The 24,760-nt window shown below is 49.9% G+C and overlaps 1 protein-coding gene across 4 annotated transcripts in view; it reads left to right on the top strand.

Moving 5' to 3' along the window:
• The first annotated feature begins 2,444 nt into the window (after window positions 1-2,444).
• LOC138511134 (NACHT, LRR and PYD domains-containing protein 3-like) overlaps window positions 2,445-24,760 on the top strand; it is a 703,807-nt gene continuing 681,491 nt past the window's right edge. For 2 of the 4 annotated variants that reach the window (XM_069626622.1, XM_069626619.1), the window contains exons 1-2: window positions 4,528-4,819; window positions 18,316-18,623. In XM_069626622.1, the coding sequence (XP_069482723.1) occupies window positions 18,338-18,623 (286 nt within the window). In that variant the 5' untranslated portion in view covers window positions 4,528-4,819; window positions 18,316-18,337. Of the gene's footprint in view, window positions 2,582-4,527; window positions 4,820-18,315; window positions 18,624-24,760 lie in introns of those variants that run through there. The other 2 variants (XM_069626620.1, XM_069626621.1) reach the window with 2 other exon arrangements.

The following is a 24,760-nucleotide window of genomic DNA, read 5'->3' as shown; positions in this document are numbered from 1 at the left end:
CGCTGGCTGAGACTCCAATGGGTTCGTCAGCTAGCAGTAGAAAGTTTCCACTTGCCATTTGGACTTCCTCCTCTGGAGCGAAGGCTAAGGAGACAAGCTGGATCCCTGAAGGTTTACCCTTACATCTGGGATCTCCTTTCACATGATCAGTCGAGCCACAAACAAAGCATTTCCCGAATGCTTTCTGGAATGGTGGCTTGTTCTGACCTCCTTCCGGTTTGGCACCAGAAGTCATACTATTCTGCTGTGGTTTTCCCGGTGGCTTACCCTTCTGGTTTTGTTTGGGGCCCTCTTTGGAATGTGAGTTATTCGAATTCTCCTTTGAGTCTTTTTTAGGCTGTTTTCCCTCGTCCTTTTTCTGAGTTGCCCCAGAATCCTTGTGAGTAGCCCTGTTGGCAACCCACAAGTCAGCAGCCTTAGCTAGAGCCCTGGAATCTAATTCCTTCGAATCAGCCAAGTGCTGTCTGAACTCAGGAGAACAGGCATCATAAATCGACTCCAACATAAAAAGATTTTGCATACCCTCGTAAGTGTTAACTTTGTAACCCTTAATCCATCCCTCTAAGTTTTTCAACCCTTCACTCACCCAGGTAGCCCAAGGGGTACCATCATGCTTTTTGAGGGTTCTAAACCTCTTAAGATACTGGGAAGGGGTCTTCCCGAATCTAGCTATCAAAGCTAGCTTCACACTTTCGTAATCCGTCTTATCCACCTCCCCCAACTCCATTACCACATCAGTCGCAACAGGAGGAAGCCTAGAGAACAACCAAGGAAGCAACGCGTTACCGGTGATGTCCTGGAGCCCATGATTGTATTCAAACAGTTTCAACCAATCCAACACATCCAATCTCGGTTCGTACATACCCACTAATTCCTTCGGCATCCGGGGTCTTTTGGGACTGGAGCTCCTAGAGGAACCAGAGGAGAGAGAAGCATTTTCCATAGACAACTTTTTCATTTCTAACTCATGATTAAGTTCTATTTCTCTGAGTCTCAACTCAGCCTGTTTCTGCTCAGCCTGGGCATTCATCCGTCTGAACTCGAGCTCTTGGTTTCGTTCAGGTTGAGCCAAAAACGTTTGTATTCTAATTCGAGCTTCATTTTTTCAAGTTCAAAATAAGCAGGGTTACTTGTTGGACCTGGTATGGGCCCCGTAGGCACAGTTGGTAAGGCAGATAGAGGAGCGGAGGAGACATTTTCGTTAGCCTCGCCGTCCTCGTCAGCCTCTTCATCGCTATCATTAGAATCACGATTCAGATCAACACCATCACTGTTATCTACAGTTGCTGGAGAGTTTGGTTCCTCTGAACCAGTACCCAGACTTTGGTTCGCCAGCAATTTCTCTCTATCAATTCTAACTTCTTGCCTTTTACAGGAAGATTCTTTTGTCTACAGAGAGCTCGCAGACTCTCAGTATTTTTATCTGACAAAGACTCTTGGCTGTAAATTTCCATCGTAGACATGTTTTTTTTTTTAAAGTTGCTTTCGTAAAGTTTTGTGGTTAGTTGTCCTACAGCGTCGAAAAGCACTCTAAACTGTATACTCGATACTAATCCCACTGCTAACACCAGTGTTAGGCGGAAACCTGTGAAGTTCCCTCTGGGACCACTGCAAAAGATTTAGGACTACAGGTGTTGCGATGAACCCACTTGGTAGTAGTCTGTACCACACAGATTCAATTGGTAGCTGTGGCTGAGCAGTCAGACTTCTCTCAAGAAAAGTTGGTCAGTATAGGGAGTATACAAGATAGGGCAATTCTTCACAGCAAAACAAGTAAGCACGCAACAAGGCTTAGTATAAAGATAGTAAGTTATTTATTTATAACAGAACGTCTACGAAAAATACTAAGGCAAATCACGGCAAACAAATCAAAATGCAATTACTCTGCGAAATGGAATAAAGCTCGATCTCCTGAAACACAATATCGACAACTCTAGGTTATAACGGCACCACTTATTTGCAGACAGAGGTGTATACCTCAACCTAGATGACACTCGAATATTTCGTGAAAAAGGGAGAAAAGAGATAGGCAGGTAATCAAGTCAACACGGTTCGTACTGAAGCGGGTAAAATGCAAGGCAGGAAGGCAATAATCACAATAGATCGTAAAGTTCAGCGGCCAGGCCCACTCGGTGAGAGGCAAGGCACGATGTCCTGGAAAGTCTCTAGTGAAGACACGCTCAAGTCTTTGTTTAGCAAATTGTTAGCGACAGGTTGAACCAGTTCAGAACAAAGAGTGAATAAAGCTTGGAGGCAACCCAACGGAACGGAGAGGAATCAGATACCTCACACGAACCGATCGACAAAGGGAAGCCAGGCGGTTACGGTACCTTGTTGTGGAGGGCAGCTCCGGCGGGGGCAGTTGTTCCTGATGGTGGATGCACGATGGGTCTTGGCTAAGAGAAGAGATGCTCTCGACGTCGAAGATAAGGAAGTCCGGTGCACCACCAGGGAAGAGACTAGCCGCGGAGTGCTCCGTCACAAGGCACCACCTCTCTGTCGCGGAACAGGGATAGTGGCTATCCGGTTGCCGGGTGCTGTGCACGGGCAATTCGACCACTGCGTCCTGGGCGAATAAAAGGTACAAAGAAGAAGACTGGTTGTTCCCACCAGCCAGGGGAAGAGACTCTCCGGCAGGGAGATCTCCTCTGTCGTCGGGAGATTGTGAGACGATTCTGCAGGGCTCCACCGGAGGTGTCGTCGTGTAGGTGGGCTCAGCGTTACTCTCGTCGGATTCTTTAGGTCCTGTGGCGACTTCTGAAGATCCAGTCCCAAAAGCCCTGCTTTTATGCAGACGCCCCCATTAATTCAGCCTAGCTGTCAATCAACACATGCTAAGTGGTGAGCGGGAAGGCTCACCACCTGGGCCAATCACTCCAGAGTGCGACCTGAGTTGGCAAGGCAACTCGGTCCAGGGTGTCTAAACCCCCTCCCACACCCCTGAGGTAACCCAGACAGAATGGCACCACTTTGGAGGGTCTCTGTCCAGAGGCCCGCCAAAAGTGGAACAAAGGGCTCAACCTTTGGTTTAGGAGTCACAAAGACGAACACAGACGCCATTTTACAAACCGAGTTCTGGCAGAAAATACCACTCGATAAACCTATTTAAGATAAGTAGATCGGTGGTACGTCGGAGATTAACGAGAAAAAGGATTAATCTCTAACAATGGGACGAATCCCATAGGGTTATGCTCGGGGTCGAAAATAACAAGTAGTTTCCACTGCCACCAGCCAAAACTCGACGAGGGGGGACGGGACAGTGCCCCCTCGAGTAACAGATCCAGGAGTAATCGAATTACCCCTACTAGTACGTCCACAATAAGATGGTTGGTACTAGTCCTGTTAGTAAATTTAGGTCTAGTAAAGCCAATGGTGACTTTACATGCCCGGGGAGACGGTAGTCAGTCCCCGGGTATGGAGTCTATGGTGGGGGGACCTGCTAGGGCGCCCCCGTGTCACGACACGTAGGGTGCAGTGTGACACACATAGAAAAACATATGAGACCCTATGGAGTAAAAGACCCCATAGCCCATTGAACACATCGACATATCAAAGGAATTACACACATACATGCCCAAGAGTGAGAGAAAAGAGTCTCACTCTTGGCAGGATGGAAAAAACAAACTCCAGAAATCCAGCAAAGCTGCTGGGGGACTCACTAGGTTAGGAAATTCAGCCTAAACAGAGAATTCTCCCTAACAGCATCTCTTCATTAATAGATGTTTTAAGGATTGCTCTTTAGGATTTTTGCATACATTGCATAAAGAATTGCTCTGCATTCCTGACCTCTTATGGACAGGATCTGCCCTGTATGAACGACATTCAGGCGTACTCTAAAAAATTGTTTCCACAGTTTCCAATTTGGGAATTTTTCCAGGTATTTTGTCAATTGACCCTGCTTCATTTCGGCCATCAAGAATGAACTTGCATGCGCAGAAGATCGCATAGTATCGATTGTAACAATGCAGTCCCCTTCGTCCCAGGCTTTCTTAACCTTCATTGGATTCTCTATTAGGGTCTGGCTGTTTGTCATTATGTTTTCCACTCAGCTGCGACCTGCTGTCCGCTGTTACCAGGAGGCGATAGAGGGAAATCTACGTTTAGGATGTATATTAATTTGATGCAAAATTGTAATTGTCTTAAACCTACTCCGAACATGTTTGCTGTCATGTGTTTTTGACCAGCTTGGTAAAATATAGGTTTATTAAACCAGTTTGGCCTGTCGACCCTTATTTTATATTGCAACAGACCCCCCCCCCCGCCCTGGTTGGATGTGTGCACCCTTGCCTGCACCCCCTAATACTCATGTCTAGTGGCACCACTGTCCCCTTGCTATTGTACTGTAGTTTTGAACATATTGTGTATAGGCGCTATATAAATAAACGATCATATCATATCAAACCCCTAAATGGAGTGGGCCCAGGCAAGGTGGCTTCAAGTCTGCTTTTTGCCTCAAACAAAGGTGGCAACCCTAGCCCCAACAGCGGTTGGCAGCGGTGCTCCTCTACGTTTTATTACGTTTTACTGTCCCCATACTTCTATTTTAAAAATAAACTCTTCTGGAAATGGATTTGTTTTGAAATAAAAGTGTAGGAAGAAGTTGAAGCTTGCCCTTTCACTTGCCCTTTCACTTGCCCTTTCACTTTGAATGCACTGCGCTGAGCAGGTGCACGAAGGGGCCCAGGGAGGAGGAGGGAGGCCAGGCAGGAAGTTGCAGCTCAGGGTGGAGCCTCCGAAAGCTGCAGACCTCGGGCACCTTCCTCTGCGCCGGACCTGCTCTGTGCCACCCGTGAGGGCATTTCCCAGCGTCCACTGCGAGGTAGGGCGTGCTCTGTGTGCTGAGATGGATGGGCAGAGCCGGTATTGGCCGAGTGATGATTGCAATCCGCATCTGACACGAGGAGCAGTGAGGAGTGCGCGTGCTGCACGAGTGGTCACTATTACTGTGATTCCCAGGCTCTCCCACATGCAGCCGCCAGCCGGTCATTTGAATAGATTATTAAAGCCTGTAACGGTACACTCCACGCCATGGATGAGTAGTATAGCGCTTCTAGCAGCGCCTGGGCTACTTTAAGGCACTGTGGGGGGGTGGGGGAAGGGCGGGGGAATGAAAGGGAGCAGGAGGGGAGTGGGGGAAGGACGGGGGAATGAAAGGGAGCAGGAGTCAGGATGTTGCGCCACGCCATGGATGAGTAGTATAGCGCCTCTAGCAGCGCCTGGGCTACTTTAAAGCACTGAGGGGGTGGGGGAAGGGCGGGGGAATGAAAGGGAGCAGGAGGGGAGTGGGGGAAGGACGGGGGAATGAAAGGGAGCAGGAGTCAGGATGTTGCGCCACGCCATGGATGAGTAGTATAGCGCCTCTAGCAGCGCCTGGGCTACTTTAAAGCACTGAGGGGGTGGGGGAAGGGCGGGGGAATGAAAGGGAGCAGGAGGGGAGTGGGGGAAGGACGGGGGAATGAAAGGGGGCAGGAGTCAGGATGTTGCCCCATGCCATGGATGAGTAGTATAGCGCCTCTAGCAGCGCCTGGGCTACTTTAAGGCACTGAGGGGAGTGGGGGAAGGACGGGGGAATGAAAGGGAGCAGGAATCAGGATGTTGCGCCATGCCATAGATGAGTAGTATAGCGCTTCTAGCAGCGCCTGGGCTACTTTAAAGCACTGAGGGGGTGGGGGAAGGGCGGGGGAATGAAAGGGAGCAGGAGGGGAGTGGGGGAAGGACGGGGGAATGAAAGGGAGCAGGAATCAGGAAGTTGCGCCATGCCATGGATGAGTAGTATAGCGCCTCTAGCAGCGCCTGGGCTACTTTTAAGCACTGCGGGGGTGGGGGAAGGGCGGGGGAATGAAAGGGGGCAGGAGGGGAGTGGGGGAAGGACGGGGGAATGAAAGGGGGCAGGAGTCAGGATGTTGCCCCATGCCATGGATGAGTAGTATAGCGCTTCTAGCAGCGCCTGGGCTACTTTTAAGCACTGAGGGGGTGGGGGAAGGGCTGGGGAATGAACGGGGGCAAGAGGGGAGTGGGGGAAGGACGGGGGAATGAAAGGGGGCAGGGGTCAGGATGTTGCCCCATGCCATGGATGAGTAGTATAGCGCTTCTAGCAGCGCCTGGGCTACTTTAAAGCACTGAGGGGGTGGGGGAAGGGCGGGGGAATGAAAGGGAGCAGGAGGCAGGATGTTGCGCCACGCCATGGATGAGTAGTATAGCGCTTCTAGCAGCGCCTGGGCTACTTTAAGGCACTGTGGAGGGGGTGGGGGAAGGACGAGGGAATGAAAGGGAGCAGGAGTCAGGATGTTGCGCCATGCCATGGATGAGTAGTATAGCGCTTCTAGCAGCGCCTGGGCTACTTTAAGGCACTGTGGGGGGGTGGGGGAAGGACGGGGGAATGAAAGGGAGCAGGAGTCAGGATGTTGCGCCATGCCATGGATGAGTAGTATAGCGCTTATAGCAGCGCCTGGGCTACTTTAAGGCACTGAGGGGGGGTGGCGGAAGGACGGGGGAATGAAAGGGAGCAGGAGTCAGGATGTTGCGCCACGCCATGGATGAGTAGTATAGCGCCTCTAGCAGCGCCTGGGCTACTTTAAAGCACTGAGGGGGTGGGGGAAGGGCGGGGGAATGAAAGGTAGCAGTAGGGGAGTGGGGGAAGGACGGGGGAATGAAAGGGGGCAGGAGTCAGGATGTTGCCCCATGCCATGGATGAGTAGTATAGCGCCTCTAGCAGCGCCTGGGATACTTTAAGGCACTGAGGGGAGTGGGGGAAGGACGGGGGAATGAAAGGGAGCAGGAATCAGGATGTTGCGCCATGCCATGGATGAGTAGTATAGCGCCTCTAGCAGCGCCTGGGCTACTTTAAAGCACTGAGGGGGTGGGGGAAGGGCGGGGGAATTAAAGGGAGCAGGAGGGGAGTGGGGGAAGGACGGGGGAATGAAAGGGGGCAGGGGTCAGGATGTTGCCCCATGCCATGGATGAGTAGTATAGCGCTTCTAGCAGCGCCTGGGCTACTTTAAGGCACTGAGGGGAGTGGGGGAAGGACGGGGGAATGAAAGGGAGCAGGAGGGGAGTGGGGGAAGGACGGGGGAATGAAAGGGAGCAGGAGTCAGGATGTTGCACCACGCCATGGATGAGTAGTATAGCGCTTCTAGCAGCGCCTGGGCTACTTTAAAGCACTGCGGGGGTGGGGGAAGGGCGGGGGAATGAAAGGGGGCAGGAGGGGAGTGGGGGAAGGACGGGGGAATGAAAGGGGGCAGGAGTCAGGATGTTGCCCCATGCCATGGATGAGTAGTATAGCGCTTCTAGCAGCGCCTGGGCTACTTTTAAGCACTGAGGGGGTGGGGGAAGGGCGGGGGAATGAAAGTGGGCAGGAGGGGAGTGGGGGAAGGACGGGGGAATGAAAGGGGGCAGGAGTCAGGATGTTGCCCCATGCCATGGATGAGTAGTATAGCGCCTCTAGCAGCGCCTGGGCTACTTTTAAGCACTGCGGGGGTGGGGGAAGGGCGGGGGAATGAAAGGGGGCAGGAGGGGAGTGGGGGAAGGACGGGGGAATGAAAGGGGGCAGGAGTCAGGATGTTGCCCCATGCCATGGATGAGTAGTATAGCGCTTCTAGCAGCGCCTGGGCTACTTTTAAGCACTGCGGGCGTGGGGGAAGGGCGGGGGAATGAAAGGGGGCAGGAGGGGAGTGGGGGAAGGACGGGGGAATGAAAGGGGGCAGGGGTCACGATGTTGCCCCATGCCATGGATGAGTAGTATAGCGCTTCTAGCAGCGCCTGGGCTACTTTAAAGCACTGAGGGGGTGGGGGAAGGGCGGGGGAATGAAAGGGAGCAGGAGGCAGGATGTTGCGCCACGCCATGGATCAGTAGTATAGCGCTTCTAGCAGCGCCTGGGCTACTTTAAGGCACTGTGGGGGGGTGGGGGAAGGACGGGGGAATGAAAGGGAGCAGGAGTCAGGATGTTGCGCCACGCCATGGATGAGTAGTATAGCGCCTCTAGCAGCGCCTGGGCTACTTTAAAGCACTGAGGGGGTGGGGGAAGGGCGGGAGAATGAAAGGTAGCAGGAGGGGAGTGGGGGAAGGACGGGGGAATGAAAGGGGGCAGGAGTCAGGATGTTGCCCCATGCCATGGATGAGTAGTATAGCGCCTCTAGCAGCGCCTGGGATACTTTAAGGCACTGAGGGGAGTGGGGGAAGGACGGGGGAATGAAAGGGAGCAGGAATCAGGATGTTGCGCCATGCCATGGATGAGTAGTATAGCGCCTCTAGCAGCGCCTGGGCTACTTTAAAGCACTGAGGGGGTGGGGGAAGGGCGGGGGAATGAAAGGGAGCAGGAGGGGAGTGGGGGAAGGACGGGGGAATGAAAGGGAGCAGGAATCAGGATGTTGCGCCATGCCATGGATGAGTAGTATAGCGCCTCTAGCAGCGCCTGGGCTACTTTAAAGCACTGGGGGGGGGGAAGGGTGGGGGAATGAAAGGGAGCAGGAGTCAGGATGTTGCCCCATGCCATGGATGAGTAGTATAGCGCTTCTAGCAGCGCCTGGGCTACTTTAAGGCACTGAGGGGAGTGGGGAAGGACGGGGGAATGAAAGGGAGCAGGAGGGGAGTGGGGGAAGGACGGGGGAATGAAAGGGAGCAGGGGTCAGGATGTTGCACCACGCCATGGATGAGTAGTATAGCGCTTCTAGCAGCGCCTGGGCTACTTTTAAGCACTGCGGGGGTGGGGGAAGGACGGGGGAATGAAAGGGAGCAGGAGTCAGGATGTTGCGCCATGCCATGGATGAGTAGTATAGCGCTTCTAGCAGCGCCTGGGCTACTTTAAGGCACTGAGGGGGGTGGGGGAAGGACGGGGGAATGAAAGGGAGCAGGAGTCAGGATGTTGCCCCATGCCATGGATGAGTAGTATAGCGCTTCTAGCAGCGCCTGGGCTACTTTTAAGCACTGAGGCGGGGTGGGGGAAGGACGGGGGAATGAAAGGGAGCAGGAGTCAGGATGTTGCGACATGCCATGGATGAGTAGTATAGTGCTTCTAGCAGCGCCTGGGCTACTTTAAAGCACTGAGGGGGTGGGGGAAGGGCGGGGGAATGAAAGGGAGCAGGAGGCAGGATGTTGCGCCATGCCATGGATGAGTAGTATAGCGCTTCTAGCAGCGCCTGGGCTACTTTAAAGCACTGAGGGGGTGGGGGAATGAAAGGGAGCAGGAATCAGGATGTTGCGCCATGCCATGGATGAGTAGTATAGCGCTTCTAGCAGCGCCTGGGCTACTTTAAAGCACTGAGGGGGGGGGTGGGGGAAGGGCGGGGGAATGAAAGGGAGCAGGAGTCAGGATGTTGCGCCACGCCATGGATGAGTAGTATAGCGCCTCTAGCAGCGCCTGGGCTACTTTAAAGCACTGAGGGGGTGGGGGAAGGGCGGGGGAATGAAAGGGAGCAGGAGGGGATTGGGGGAAGGGCGGGGGAATGAAAGGGAGCAGGAGTCAGGATGTTGCGCCATGCCATGGATGAGTAGTATAGCGCTTCTAGCAGCGCCTGGGCTACTTTAAGGCACTGTGGGGGGGGTGGGGGAAGGACGGGGGAATGAAAGGGGGCAGGAGGGGAGTGGGGGAAGGACGGGGGAATGAAAGGGGGCAGGAGTCAGGATGTTGCCCCATGCCATGGATGAGTAGTATAGCGCCTCTAGCAGCGCCTGGGCTACTTTAAAGCACTGAGGGGGTGGGGGAAGGGCGGGGGAATGAAAGGGGGCAGGAGGGGAGTGGGGTAAGGACGGGGGAATGAAAGGGGGCAGGAGTCAGGATGTTGCCCCATGCCATGGATGAGTAGTATAGCGCCTCTAGCAGCGCCTGGGCTACTTTTAAGCACTGAGGGGGTGGGGGAAGGGCGGGGGAATGAAAGGGAGCAGGAGGGGAGTGGGGGAAGGGCGGGGGAATGAAAGGGAGCGGGAGTCAGGATGTTGCGCCATGCCATGGATGAGTAGTATAGCGCTTCTAGCAGCGCCTGGGCTACTTTAAGGCACTGTGGGGGGGTGGGGGAAGGACGGGGGAATGAAAGGGAGCAGGAGTCAGGATGTTGCCCCATGCCATGGATGAGTAGTATAGCGCTTCTAGCAGCGCCTGGGCTACTTTAAAGCACTGAGGGGGTGGGGGAAGGGCGGGGGAATGAAAGGGAGCAGGAATCAGGATGTTGTACACGCATTAATCAAATCTGGCCGCAGTCCAAGAGCTCTTGCGGGCAAAGGGAGAGGCTGAAAAAGAGGCCCTCAGGGATGAGGGGGGATTTCTTGAAGGAGGGGGTTATCCTAAGAGGGACCCATTGCAGATATGATATGATGATATGATAGTTTATTTGTATAGCGCCTATATATGTTTCAAAGCGCTTCATGGCAAGGGAGGGAACACGGGAAAAATACAAATTATTTATGTATATATTTATTCGGATTTATAAAGCGCGCAGCAGCTCGAGAGCATCGTGGTGCTTGTTACAGTGATGGATGACAACTAGTTGCATATGCAGTACAGAGAAGTCATGACTTAGTTACATTGATAGCAGGAATACAGCTTAGTTTTATATAGTAAAAACAGGCAAGCATGCTAAAATCATAGAAAAACAGATAATTTCCCCCAGGGTGGGAGGGGAGACCAAGAGGGATAAGCAGGAGTTTAATTAAAGAGCGCAGTTTTCAGCTTTTTACGAAAATCATGGAGGGACGTTTCTGCTCTGAGTGCAGTGGGAAGCCTATTCCTCCAGCTTTGGCTCTGTGGATGCGTGGGATGGTCAGCTTGTTCGTGTAGTGGATCTCGATAGCGTGTCTGAGAGGTAGGATGGGGCAGTGAAGTTGATGCATTTGTGCGTGGTGGTAGGAATTTTAAATGACTGGGATTTTCTTTTTGGTATACTTAGTGCTGCTCTTAGTGCGTTGTTTTGAGTGATTTGGATTCTATTTATGTTTTTGTGGAGGAGCCAGCAAGCAGGGCATTACAATAGTCAAGCTTAGAGAGACAGTTGTCCTTTGTTAAGAAGGGTTTAATGGCGTTGATGAGTTTGGTGCTTAGGCCGGAGGCAGAGACAATGGCGCTGACTTGATTGTTCATGGACAGCGTGGAATCTATGTTTTAACAGATGAGAGCACTGGGATGATGCAATTGTCAATGTTGAAGTTAGCATAGTGAGAGTCTAGATTGGCTAGGGTCGATTTTTGGCCAAGAATGAGAATCTCGGTCTTGCCCCATTGAGGCAAAGGCCATTGGTAGCCATCCATACTTGTATAGTGGCATAGATGTGTTGAGTATGATCCGGATAGAGGAAGAAGCACTTGGGTGTCGTCCGCATAGTTAGTGTATGCAATCCCAAGTGCATCCAGTTTGTCAAAAAGCAGCTTAGTGAAAAGATTGTACAGCGTAGTTGCAGTACAAGATCCCTGAGTGAATGAATCCAAGTGATTTGACCGAATGTCAAATTATCGAAAATGAAATGACCGAAAACAAAGTGTTCGAATGACCAAAAGTTCGAACACTTTGTTTTCGGTCGTTTCAGGCCCGATAATTTGAAAAAACACACATACACACACACACACAACACACACCCATAACAACCCCCCCACCCACACTCTCAGCACACCCCCACCCACACCACCAACATAAACAAACCCAACTTACCTTGTCTTCATGCTGGGTTCCTGCAGCGCCAGTTCCCTTTCACTTCTGTGAAAGGGAACCAGCGCTGCAGGGTCCTTTTCTTTTTCTTTTTTTTTTACCACGGACGGCTGCAGGGGTGTCCCCCACAGCCCCCGCTCACTATACCATAAAGTATAGTGAGCAGGGGAATGCGGGGGACACCCCCGCAGCCCCTGTTTTTTTTCCAATGCTACCACCAAAGGATTGAACTTTTGGTGTTCGATCCTTTGGTGGTAGCATTCTTAGAACATTTGGTCGTTTCGACCATTTGTTTTCGGTCAAATCGACCTAAACCACAGTGAATAATGGTGGGCGCTGCATTTGCTGTGTTAGAAACAACTTTCATCGCTCTTCCCTCTAAGAAGGAGTTGATCCAGGTAGCTGTATGCTCAGAGAAGTGAGCATCCTGTGTGAGGTGTGTAGTGAGGTTTTTATGATCTACTAGATCGAATGCCGCAGATAGGTCCAGAAGGAGGAGGAGGGCAGGCTTGCCATTGTCAAGGATTTGTGTTATTTGATTTTTGAGGTCTAGCAGGGCGGTTTCGGTTCCGTGTCCTTTGCAGAATCCCGACTTTGTAGATAAAGTAGAATCTGGATGTGGCGGCTTTGTCTAGTAATTTGAGCAGAAATGGGACGGTTGTTATAGGCCGATAATTGTTGGGCTGGGAAGGGACATTGCCTGTTTTAAATGAAGAGTTGATGAATGTGGTAAGGAGAGGGGCCAGTGGCTCAGCGCAATCCTTAATAATGTTGGGGGGGCAAACATCGCCTTTACATTGCAAAGGTTTGAGATGTTTAAGAATGTCTATGACTTCTGCTTCAGAGATGTCTTTAAATGGGAATTTGGGGAAGTTGAAAGTTTTGCTATTAGGCAAGGACCCTAGTTGGCTTTTGTTCTGATTAAGAATGGTTTGGTAATGTTTCAGAATTTTGTTTTGTAGCATGTCTATTTTGTTTAGCATAGTGGCTTGTATGCTGTTACTCCATGCTTCATCTTTAATAATTTTGTCCGTGGAGATAGGAGGGGTGGGAGTTCATTAAAGATAGTGAAAAGTTTTTTGGATTGGGAGTTGGCTTGGGAAATTCGGCTATTGTAGGCTTCGGATTTAGCCATAAAGATGGCTTCTTTGTATTTTTTTGCGATATTTTTGAAATTTTCTTTAGCTGTGTCACAGGGGTAAGCCTGCCAGGTTTTTAGCGCCTGGCGTTTGTCGTTACGTAGGTGTTGGAGCTCATCCGTGAACCAGGAGTTTGAGTGTAGAGATTTTTTTTCTTTCTTTTCGTCTAGTGGGGCTATGGAGTTAAATGCATGAGTGATTGTGCTCTTGAATATATCAGTTGTGGTCAACCACCCAATCAAGGGTGCAGCCTTTGGTGTGGGTAGGGGTTGTGATTTTCTGGGTGAAACCCAGATCTGTCAGGTCTTTGGAGAGTGAGGTAGCGGCTTTATCAAGAGGGTCATTAAATCCTAGATTTGGTCATTAAATCCTAGATTTATGTCACCTAGGAGTAGGGTTTTGGTGGATTTTTGTACGTTTTCACTAAGTAAGTGTGTGATGTGTCCTTGGAAGTCAGCCAGGTGGCCTGGTGGTCTGTAGACGACGTGTATGTTTATGTTAGGGATAGTTTGGCTGATAGTATGTCAGCATTGCCCTCCCATTTGTGGGGTATGAGCCTGAATGCAAGTGCCTCTTTGAAGATCAGGGCAACCCCTCCTCCTATTTAGTGAGTCTATCCTGTCTAAGGAGCGAGTAACCTGCTGGTAGGGCTAGCGCTATAGTCGGGCCAGATGCCTCATGAAGCCTAAGGATGAGGTTCTTGCCTGAGAGAGCGGACGTTAAGCAGGGCACATTTATATTGTGGAACATCATTAGTTTTGTTTAGTAGAGCTGGTTTGGCCGCTTTAGATGTGGGATTTGGTCTTAAAGTTCTGTGTTGGTAGGGTGCTGGGAATAGCGTTGTGCAAGACTAAGTGGTGAGAGTGGAGTCTGCAAGTGTAACATGAGTTGGGCTAGAGATGAGGTGCACGGGTAGAGTGCGAGATCGGAGTCTAAGGAGTCTGGAGTGGCAGTTCGGCGTGTGCGTGAGGGCAGAAATGTGCCGATGGTGGAAAGGTTAGGCTTATGGATGTTACTCATAGTGTTGTTGTTTAGGCTGAGTGGGTTAGGGCGGTTGACCCGCAAAAAACTCCCATCTGCAACAGCAGAGAGACAATAGGGTGGACTCTGATGTTGCTCATCACCCGCAGGACACTCCCCATCTGCAACAGCAGAGAAACAATAGGAGGGACACTGATGTTGCTCATCACCCGCGGGTCACTCCCCATCTGCAACAGCAGAGAAACAATAGGGGGGACACTGATGTTTCTTATGACCCGCGGGACACTCCCCATCTGCAACAGCAGAGAGACAATAGGGTGGACTCTGATGTTGCTCATCACCCGCAGGACACTCCCCATCTGCAACAGCAGAGAGACAATAGGGTGGACTCTGATGTGCCTTATCACCCGCGGGTCACTCCCCATCTGCAACAGCAGAGAGAAAATAGGTGGGACACTGATGTTGCTCATCACCCGCAGGACACTCCCCATCTGCAACAGCAGAGAGACAATAGGGGGGACACTGATGTTTCTTATGACCCATGGGACACTCCCCATCTGCAACAGCAGAGAGACAATAGGAGGGACACTGATGTTGCTCATCACCCGCGGGTCACTCCCCATCTGCAACAGCAGAGAAACAATAGGGGGGACACTGATGTTTCTTATGACCCGCGGGACACTCCCCATCTGCAACAGCAGAGAGACAATAGGAGGGACACTGACGTTGCTCATCACCCGCAGGACACTCCCCATCTGCAACAGCAGAGAAACAATAGGGGGGACACTGATGTGCCTTATGACCCGCAAGACACTCCCATCTGCAACAGCAGAGAGGACACTGATGTTTCTTATGACTCGCGGGACACCCCACATCTGTAACAGCAGGGAAACAATAGGGCGGACACTGATGTGCCTTTTGACCCGCGGAACACTCCACATCTGCACAGCAGAGAGACAATAGGGATGGCACTGATGTTTATTATGACCCGTGGGACACTCCCATCTGCAACAGCAGAGAGACAATAGGTGGGACACTGATGTTGCTCATCACCCGCAGGACACTCCCCATCTGCAACAGCAGAGAGACAATAGGAGGGACACTGATGTGCCTCATCACCCGCAGGACACTCCCCATCTGCAACAGCAGAGAAACAATAGGGGGGACACTGATGTGCCTTATGACCCACGGGACACTCCCCATCTGCAACAGCAGAGAGACAATAGGGAGGACACTGATGTTTCTTATGACCCATGGGACACTCCCCATCTGCAACAGCAGAGAGACAATAGGGACGACACTGATGTGCCTTATGACCCGTGGGACACTCCCATCTGCAACAGCAGAGAGACAATAGGGAGGACACTGATGTTTCTTATAACCCGTGGGACACTCCCATCTGCAACAGCAGAGAGACAATAGGGAGGAAACGTATGTGCCTTATGACCCACTGGACACTCCCCATCTGCAACAGCAGAGATACAATAGGGGGGACACTGATGTTTTTATGACCCGTGGGACACTCCACATCTGCAACAGCAGAGAGACAATAGGGGGGACACTGATGTTTATTATGACCCGTGGGACACTCCCATCTGCAACAGCAGAGAGACAATAGGGGGGACACTGATGTTTATTATGACCCGTGGGACACTCCCATCTGCAACAGCAGGGAGAGACAATAGGGAGGACACTGATGTTTATTATGACCCGTGGGACACTCCCATCTGCAACAGCAGGGAGAGACAATAGGGGGGACACTGATGTTTATTATGACCCGTGGGACACTCCCATCTGAAACAGCAGAGAAACAATAGGGGGGACACTGATGTGCCTTATGACCCGCGGGTCACTCCCCATCTGCAACAGCAGAGAGACAATAGGGTGGACTCTGATGTTGCTCATCACCCGCAGGACACTCCCCATCTGCAACAGCAGAGAGACAATAGGGGGGACACTGATGTTTATTATGACCCGTGGGACACTCCCATCTGAAACAGCAGAGAAACAATAGGGGGGACACTGATGTGCCTTATGACCCGCGGGTCACTCCCCATCTGCAACAGCAGAGAGACAATAGGGTGGACTCTGATGTGCCTTATCACCCGCGGGTCACTCCCCATCTGCAACAGCAGAGAGACAATAGGGGGGACACTGATGTTGCTCATCACCCGCGGGTCACTCCACATCTGCAACAGCAGGGAGGACACTGATGTTTCTTATGACTCGCGGGACACCCCACATCTGCAACAGCAGGGAGACAATAGGGATAGCACTGATGTGCCTTATGACTCGCGGGACACTCCACATAGTAAGGGTCCATGCAAGATCAGCACATCCTGGGGTCACAGGGTTACAGGTCAATGCAAGCTCAGTACATCCTGGTGTCACCGGGTTACAGGTCAATGCAAGCTCAGTACATCCTGGGGTCACAGGGTTACAGGTCCATGCAAGATCAGTACATCCTGGGGCCACAGGGTTACAGGTCAATGCAAGCTCAGTACATCCTGGGGTCACAGGGTTACAGGTCCATGCAAGATCAGTACATCCTGGGGCCACAGGGTTACGGGTCCATTCAAGCTCAGTACATACTGGGGTCACAGGGTTAGGGTCCATGTAAGCTCAGCACATCCTGGGATCACAGGGTTAGTGTCCATGCAAGCTCAGCACATCCTGGGGTCACAGGGTTATGGGTCCATGCAAGCTCAGTACATCCTGGGGTCACAGGTTATGGGTCCATGCAAGCTCAGCACATCCTGGGGTCACAGGGTTATGGGTCCATGCAAGCTCAGTACATCCTGGGGTTACAGGGTTATGGGTCCATGCAAGCTCAGCACATCCTGGGGTCACAGGGTTATGGGTCCATGCAAGATCAGTACATCCTGGGGCCACAGGGTTACGGGTCCATGCAAGCTCAGTACATCCTGGGGTCACAGGGTTACGTGTCCATGCACGCTCAGTACATCCTGGGGTCACAGGGTTACGGGTCCATGCAAGCTCAGTACATCCTGGGGTTGCAGCGTTACGGGTCCATGCGAGCTCAGCACATCCTGGGGTCACAGGGTTAAGGGTCCATGCAAGCTCAGCACATCCTGGAGTCACAGGGTACGGGTCCATGCAAGCTCAGTACATCCTGGGGTCACAGGGTTATGGGTCCATGCAAGCTCAGTACATCCTGCGGTCACAGGGTTATGGGTCCATGCAAGCTCAGTACATCCTTGGGTCACAGGGTTAGAGGCCATGCAAGCTCAGCACATCCTGGAGTCACAGGGTACGGGTCCATGCAAGCTCAGTACATCCTGGGGTCACAGGGTTATGGGTCCATGCAAGCTCAGTACATCCTGCGGTCACAGGGTTATGGGTCCATGCAAGGTCAGTACATCCTTGGGTCACATGGCTAGGGACCATGCAATCTCAGTAAAATGCTTGTGGATCTTTTCGTTAAACAGCAGCACTTTCCTACACACTGCGTGTTCACGTTACTACTGTTCTGTTCTCAGGCAGCTAAACCCACCTTCATAACACAATGCTTAGCATGTGACTGGCACACTTGCGCCTCAGAGGGTGGCCTACTTCATGCTCCCACAGCCTTATGGACTCTTGTGTGCTGCCAGTCATGATTGTTCGTTCCACGCCACTTCCTCCATTACAATAATGATGGCCGCCGCGCTGCACAGTCTGAGGCTCATGGACCTCCTCAAACCTTTAGTAAAATGCCACTCAATTAATGGTTAATGGGAGGTCCTGGTAACAAACCTCCACAAATAGTCGGTAGGCTGTGCAGCACCTTCTCCTGCCCCAGGGGCACACATTACTTTGGGGAATGTGAATACCTGCCTTGTACCACCTCAGGATACCTTTTCATGCCGCTTGCAGGCTTCTCTTGTTGCTAAACCTGGGTGATCATACAATGCAACTCTTTCACAGCGCTTTTTTTTAAAGATTGATGTTTGGTTGTTTTCCAGTGTGTTCTGTTTGGTACATGTATGTTGTAGTGTGGGATAGTGCATTTGACTTTGAATGGTGTTTAATTCAGGTTGTGCAGTTTTGTTTGTGGGGGTGTTTGTGTGGCATGCATTATTTGTGGTGTATTGGGCATTTGGTGTGTGGTTGTGTGTTGTGCCTCCATGTTGTGCTCAATAGGCAGTGTTAGTATTTGGAAACCTTTCACCAAAATGGGCACCCATTGTGGCCGTCCAAAGTTCTGCCCAGGGGTCCCTACTTTTGACATGTATTTATCCTGTACATGTGCTGTTTGTTAGAACCCTTTGCAATGCAGATTCATAGTTTCAGGAATCTGGCCGAGTGATTCAGAAGGACCTCAGATCCTGTGACCAGATCCATGTTTTTACTTTGAACAAAACTGAAGTTTTATGGGTTCTCTCTCCTTGGAAGTAGCACTGACCCACAACTGATGTGCTGCACTTTGACACATTCCTATTGCTTTGGCCCTCAGAAATGATGGTGTGTGTACATTGTGGCACCTTGCAAAGCCCCACAGTAAATGTATAATATGAATATATTGATGTGCAAAGAGCGCTGAACGCTTGCATTTCTCTTTACAGTTTATGTGTTTTCTGAATTGGGATGGATCCAAAAGAAGCTCCACAAGAACCCAACGAGGCTCTCCTGGATTTATTAGAAGAACTAACAGAAAAGGATTTCAAGAAATTCAAGTTCCACCTGGAATCTTTTCCAGTAACTGTTGGAAAATCAAAGGTCCCCAGAGGGTCTCTTGAAAAGGCAGACCATATGGACACCATTGAATTAATGCGCTCCCACTATGACCAATCTGCATTACAGATCACTGCTAACATACTAGAGAGAATCCCCAGGAAGGACCTCTTACCAAGAGTCAAAGCTTTACAGAAGTGTAAGTACTTGAATATTTGCAAAACCAATATGAATTGTATTCTGTGAGCAATGGGTTTTTGTTGAAATATCGTAACATTGGCGCGCATTTGTCAAGTGTTTTTGCTAAGTGTTCTGTCTTGCTGTCTGCTGGTCGTTGGGAGGCGGGAGCGCCCTCTTATTTAGTAAGTCACTTTTAATGTGATTTTTGTTTCTCTTTTTTATGCTTTCACAATGTTTTGGTGTTGCTAATTAACACGTTTGTTCAGGTCTTTTGAAAATGTTATAGTACATGCTTAATCTCTTCATTATTAAGAACGCCTTGAATAAGAAATCCAAAAATATAAAATCATCTCAAGTACAGAGACCAAAGAGTGCATGGTCTATTATTCAAAATGTACATCTGCTGAGGAGTAGGGTCTCGGTTTATAGTGAAAAAGTCGAAAACAAAAAAGTCGAATGTCGAATTTTTTTAATGACGTTTTTTATTCGAAATGGGGCGTTCCCCTCCAACCCCCCCCTTTTTTTTTTTTTTTTTTGGTTTTACCTATTTTTTTTTAATCCCGGACCCCAAAATAAATATATAATTAAAAAAGAGGCAATTCGACTTTTATTTTTTCGACATTTATTTTTCGACATTATTGTCATTCGACTTTTTTTTTCGACATTTTGACTGACCACCTAGGGTCTCATTAGCAAGCAGTGCGGTTGCTAAAAAGTATGCCAAATTATCTTCAGAAAACACTGCAAAATCAACCATTCAAGCTGTAGCTATAAAACACTGATTATATGAACCCTTAGAGGCCTTAGTGGAGATTAGTGATCAGCAATATAATGGCAATCCTATCACGATCCCCACTCATATGCCTGACAAACTCTCTATTTAATGCGCCCAAATCTCAACCTGTTAGAACTCAAGGTTTTGGCTCTGTCTCTGACTTTGCTAAGGGCACATTTATGACCTTGGAGCAAAGGTGTAGTCAGATAGCGCAATCCATACAACATTATTTTGCACAATCTGAGGCCAACAAAGACCGCCAAATACTTACCTGCAATAAACAACTGAATAAACAAGTTGTTCCTTTAAAACTAAACTACGGTGCCTTTCCTGCTCAAAATTCTTGACAAAGCAGCTTACCTGCAAGTTCAGAAATGTATTGAAGACAACCACCTCCTAGGTCTTCGGCAGTCCGGTTTCGGGCCAAGACATGGCACGGAAACAGCTCTGCTCGACCTAAAAAATCATATGGATGACCTTAGAGACGCGGGCACACCTGCATTGCTCCTACTCCTCGACCTCTCCGCTGCCTTTGACCTGGTGGACCACAAGACCCTTTGCCACCACCTCTCCACCACAGCCAACTTCTCCCCGAGGGCCTGTGCCTGGATAACCTACTTCCTGCAGGACAGAGTCATGAAGGTTTTCTCAGAATCCTCATGCGCCAACCCCAGCCTCATCAAGTGTGGGGTCCCACAGGGATCGTGCATAGCACCCACACTCTACAATCTATTCACGAGACCACTATTCAAAATTCTTGACGCTCTGGGCATCTCATAGACAAATTAAGCTGATAACACCCAGGTGCTGATCCCTCTCTCTGGTGACTATATATCTGACCTCAAAACCCTCAATGTCATCTACTCCACAATCCAATCATGAATGGCCAAAAACTGGCTTTGCCTCAACAGCGAGAAAACTGAACTCCTGCTGATTGGGGCCCCCTCCACTTTGTCGAAATTAGATGAACAATACCAGTCCTTCACAGTTGCTAATATCCCTATCGCTGTGTCCAAAGCTATCAAGACGTTGGGCGTCTACATTGAACCTGACCTATCCATGAAGAGACAGGTCAACGCAATTGCATCCTCTGCAGCGTACCACTCTAAACTCCTCAATGCAGCCAGACCTTACCTTTCCCAACCCAATTGCCTCACCATAGCTAAGGAAATAATTGGGTCAAAGTTGGACTACTGCAATGCCCTCCTAGTAGGCACCTCCCAAAAACACTTGGTCAAACTACAACTAGCTCAGAATAATGCCCTCAGGGCCGCAACCGGCATCTCCAGACGTGACCACATCTCTGAGGCCAGAAGAAAGGTCCACTGGCTGCCCGTCAAGGAGAGAATTACTTTTAAAACTCTCGCCCTGGTGCACAAATGCCTGCATGGTCGCGCTCCACCTTACCTAGCTCAAAGAATCAGCCTGCACACTCCTATTAGGCCCACCAGAGTGGCCTATACCAACAGAATCCTTTTACCTTCCACCCGCAGAGTGAAAGCGGGCAGTTCAAGCTTCCCCAACATGGCAGCCACGCTGTGGAACTCCCTTCCCCCGTCCATCAGGGGAATTGACTCCCATGAAAACTTCAGGAGGCCATCAAAACTAGACTCTTTGTCTAAAACAACCGTTGCTCTGCATTATTATTTTTTTTTTTTTTTGTATTTAATCAAAATTAGATTTTTACAAAAGTGGAAGAAGAGGAACTTTCCTTCTTTGTCATCAACTGAAGAAAAATAGTCTACCATCTCCTATGTAAGAAGAATGTTCAACAAACGACAACGTCGTGTTGGTCGAAGGTTTCGAATTCATGGTTTTGCCGGATTTTTTCCAAGGCAATGTCTATTAGCATGGAGGCCGCTATTAGCCAGTTTGTTTTAGCACCCGTGATCAAACGGTTCCACCATACATTGTGATCGATGACATAGGAAGATGATTTGACTATGTGGCCAAGGAAGGCTTCTCTTTCGTGATTAATCGAAGGGCATGCCATCAGAAGATGTTTAATAGTTTCTATTGTTTTTGGGTCTTTACAAAGTCTGCAGGATTTTTCCTTGGATGCGGTCCGAATTGCCAGAACTTCTTGTGTCGGGAGAACATTTACGCGGGCTTTAAGAAGGGTTCTCATAAGACTTTTGTTCGGATATTTCAGACAATAGTCCATAGGCTGCTTTAGTTTGTTGCAAATTGGTGGCAGATGGAATAATAGCTTATTAGCGATTGCGCTGTCATTTGTTCTTATCCAATCCAACCATTCCATTTTAGCTTTGCATTATGTAACTTGATTGTGGCAATGTAACTCATGAAAATGTCCGTTGTTAACCGTAACTATTCTCTGTCTTCAAGTCTCTGCTGGGGCCGCATTCTTGTAACCCTGAATCAAGCCTCCCTAAGCCGTCTCAATGCGCCTTAATGCCCGAGGGCTACAGTGCGCTTTACAAATGCAAAATAAATAAATAAGTAAATAAATAAATAAAACAAAAGACACGTTTAAAATTCTGTCACCATCTATTGATGAAGGTCCACAGCATCTTAAAGAAACCCACAATAGTAATTTACATCATCTATTGCTGCAGTGTAGAAACCACCCTTTTCCGTTTTACGATTTCAATCGCACCAGTGTCTTGAATATCTTTGCGGAAATACCTCTACTGGAAGATTCATGTTCAAAGGATATTGAAGAAGTTGAGTTTATTCATGAACAGGACACGTCGATTGTACAACTTTGGATAGTAAATGGAATAGTCATGAACATGCTGTGGCAGGTGCAATCGCAATTGTTTTAATTGGGCTTTCTGCTACCTAAACGAGGAGGATCGCAGTATACGCTTCAGGAATCATACACTTAAAGCAACATCTCCTCCTAAATTAGGGAAAACTCCACAATTACATATCGTCAAGAGTTCTCTCACATAAATCGACAATTCCAAGATCGAAATGAAAGGTCATTTACAAATAAAAATGAGCAATCTGACAGTCATTCTACCACCCATTTGAAACTCACATCATGGAACACAAGAGGTTATAAACACCTCACGAATGGCAAGAATAATTTCATTCTGGATTTTGACATCCTAGCCTTGCAGGAAGTTTGGTTATCTATTCCACCAGTTTGGGATCATCACCAGATTGCTTTAATTCCCGCCAAACTTCCTAAGAGAGGCCATCCCATGGCCGGTCTCTTGGTAGCAGTAAAATCTACATCAAATCTGTCTAAGTTAGCTGGCTAATATTAACAACCAGCTAATGACCCCGTATCTTGCTAAGATTTGTTTTGTTTTACATAAATGCAGCTGAAATCTTAGAAAACCATGACTAGTAGATTTGGCTGGAGATATGAAAAGGGTCCAGGGCTCCGAGCATCTTATGATCAAATGGGAGATGATCAAGTGAGGGATACAAATGGAATTTACCAATAGTTGCAATCCAATCTTGATATTCATTGATTGATTGTTTATTTGTATAGCGCCGATACACAATGTGTTTCAAAGCGCTTCAAGGAGAGAGTGAACATGGGAGAATACCATTACATTCTTAGAAGTCCTTGAAACATAACTATCATAATAAGCCTGATGACATTTCTGATAGTGCAAGTGCGGGAAAACAATAAAGGAGAAAGGGGGGAGGAAAGAAATGAGACAAACTAGCTGTAACATTACTATGTCTGACGACAACTGTTGTAGTGCATGAAGAACACGAGGAGGGAAGGGGGATGAGGAGGGGGTGTGGAGAGAGGGAGGAGGAGAGGAACAGACATGGAAAGAACAAGGAGGGAAAAGGGGAGGCAGACAAGCGATTATCAGAGGTCGAGAGACAGATGATAGGAGTAAGTGCTGATGGCCATAAAACAGGGGTGGTGAGAGGGGGAGGTAGATGCAAGACAGACAGGAAGGGGAAGGAGAGGGGAGAGTGGCTGCGGAAAAACAGGCAGCTACAATTACTATGCCTAACAGCAATTGAGGGTAGTGCCAGGCTTAGCAGGGGACGGGGCAGTGGAACGGGAGGGAGGGAAAGAGTAAGAAAGGCTGAAAGAGGAGGGAGGGGACATCAACGAAAAGATAAGGGGGGGAAAAGGGTAGGGCAGGGGATACCATCATGCTCACGGGGGCAGGGGGACATCAACATGCTCACAGGGGGCAGGGGGACATCAACATGCTCACGGGGGCAAGGGGGACACCATCATGCTCATGGGGGGCAGGGGGACATCAACATACTCACAGGGGGCAGGGGGGACATCAACATGCTCACAGTGGGCAGGGGGGACATCGACATGGGGGCAGGGGAGACATCAACATGCTCACAGGGGGCAGGGGGACATCAACATGCTCACAGTGGGCAGGGGGGACATTGACATGGGGGCAGGGGAGACATCAACATGCTCACAGGGGCAGGGGGACATCAACATGCTCACAGGGGCAGGGGGGACATCAAAATGCTCACGGGGGCAGGGAGACATCAACATGCTCATGGGGGGTACGGGGGACTTCGACATGCTCACGGGGCGCAGAGGGGACATCAATATGTTTATGGGGGCTAGGGGGGACATCAACATGGGGGGCAGGGGAGACATCAACATGTTCTATCAACATGCTCATGTGGGCAGTGGGATATCAACATGCTCATGAGGGCAGGGGGGATATCAACATGCTCATGAGGGCAGGGGGGATATCAACATGCTAATGAGGGCAGGGGGGATATCAACATGCTCATGGGGGACAGGGGGGACATCAACATGCTCATGGAGGCAGGGGGACATCAACATGCCCATGGGGGCAGGGGGACATCAACATGCTCACGGGGGGCAGGAGGGACATCAACATGCTCATGAGGGCAGGGGGGATATCAACATGCTCATGGGGAGCAGGGGGGATATCAACTTGCTCATGGGGGGCAGGAGGGACATCAACATGCTCATGAGGGCAGGGGGGACATCAACATGCTCATGAGGGCAGGGGGGATATCAACATGCTCATGGGGAGCAGGGGAGATATCAACTTGCTCATGGGGGGCAGGAGGGACATCAACATGCTCATGAGGGCAGGGGGGACATCAACATGCTCATGAGGGCAGGGGGGACATCAAGCAAGATGGTCATGAGGGCAGGGGGGATATCAACATGCTCATGGGGAGCAGGGGAGATATCAACTTGCTCATGGGGGGCAGGAGGGACATCAACATGCTCATGAGGGCAGGGGGGACATCAACATGCTCATGAGGGCAGGGGGGACATCAAGATGGTCATGGGGCAAGGAGACATCAACATGCTCATGGGGGCAGGAGGGACATCAACATGCTCATGAGGGCAGGGGGGACATCAACATGCTCATGGGGGCAGGAAGACATCAACATGCTCAGGGGGACCCCAACTTGCTCATGGGGGG

This window comes from Ambystoma mexicanum, chromosome 6p, assembly GCF_040938575.1.
Source record: "Ambystoma mexicanum isolate Mex_15411 chromosome 6p, UKY_AmexF1_1, whole genome shotgun sequence".
Taxonomy (NCBI): domain Eukaryota; kingdom Metazoa; phylum Chordata; class Amphibia; order Caudata; family Ambystomatidae; genus Ambystoma; species Ambystoma mexicanum.
This window is presented reverse-complemented; position numbering and strand designations above follow the sequence as displayed.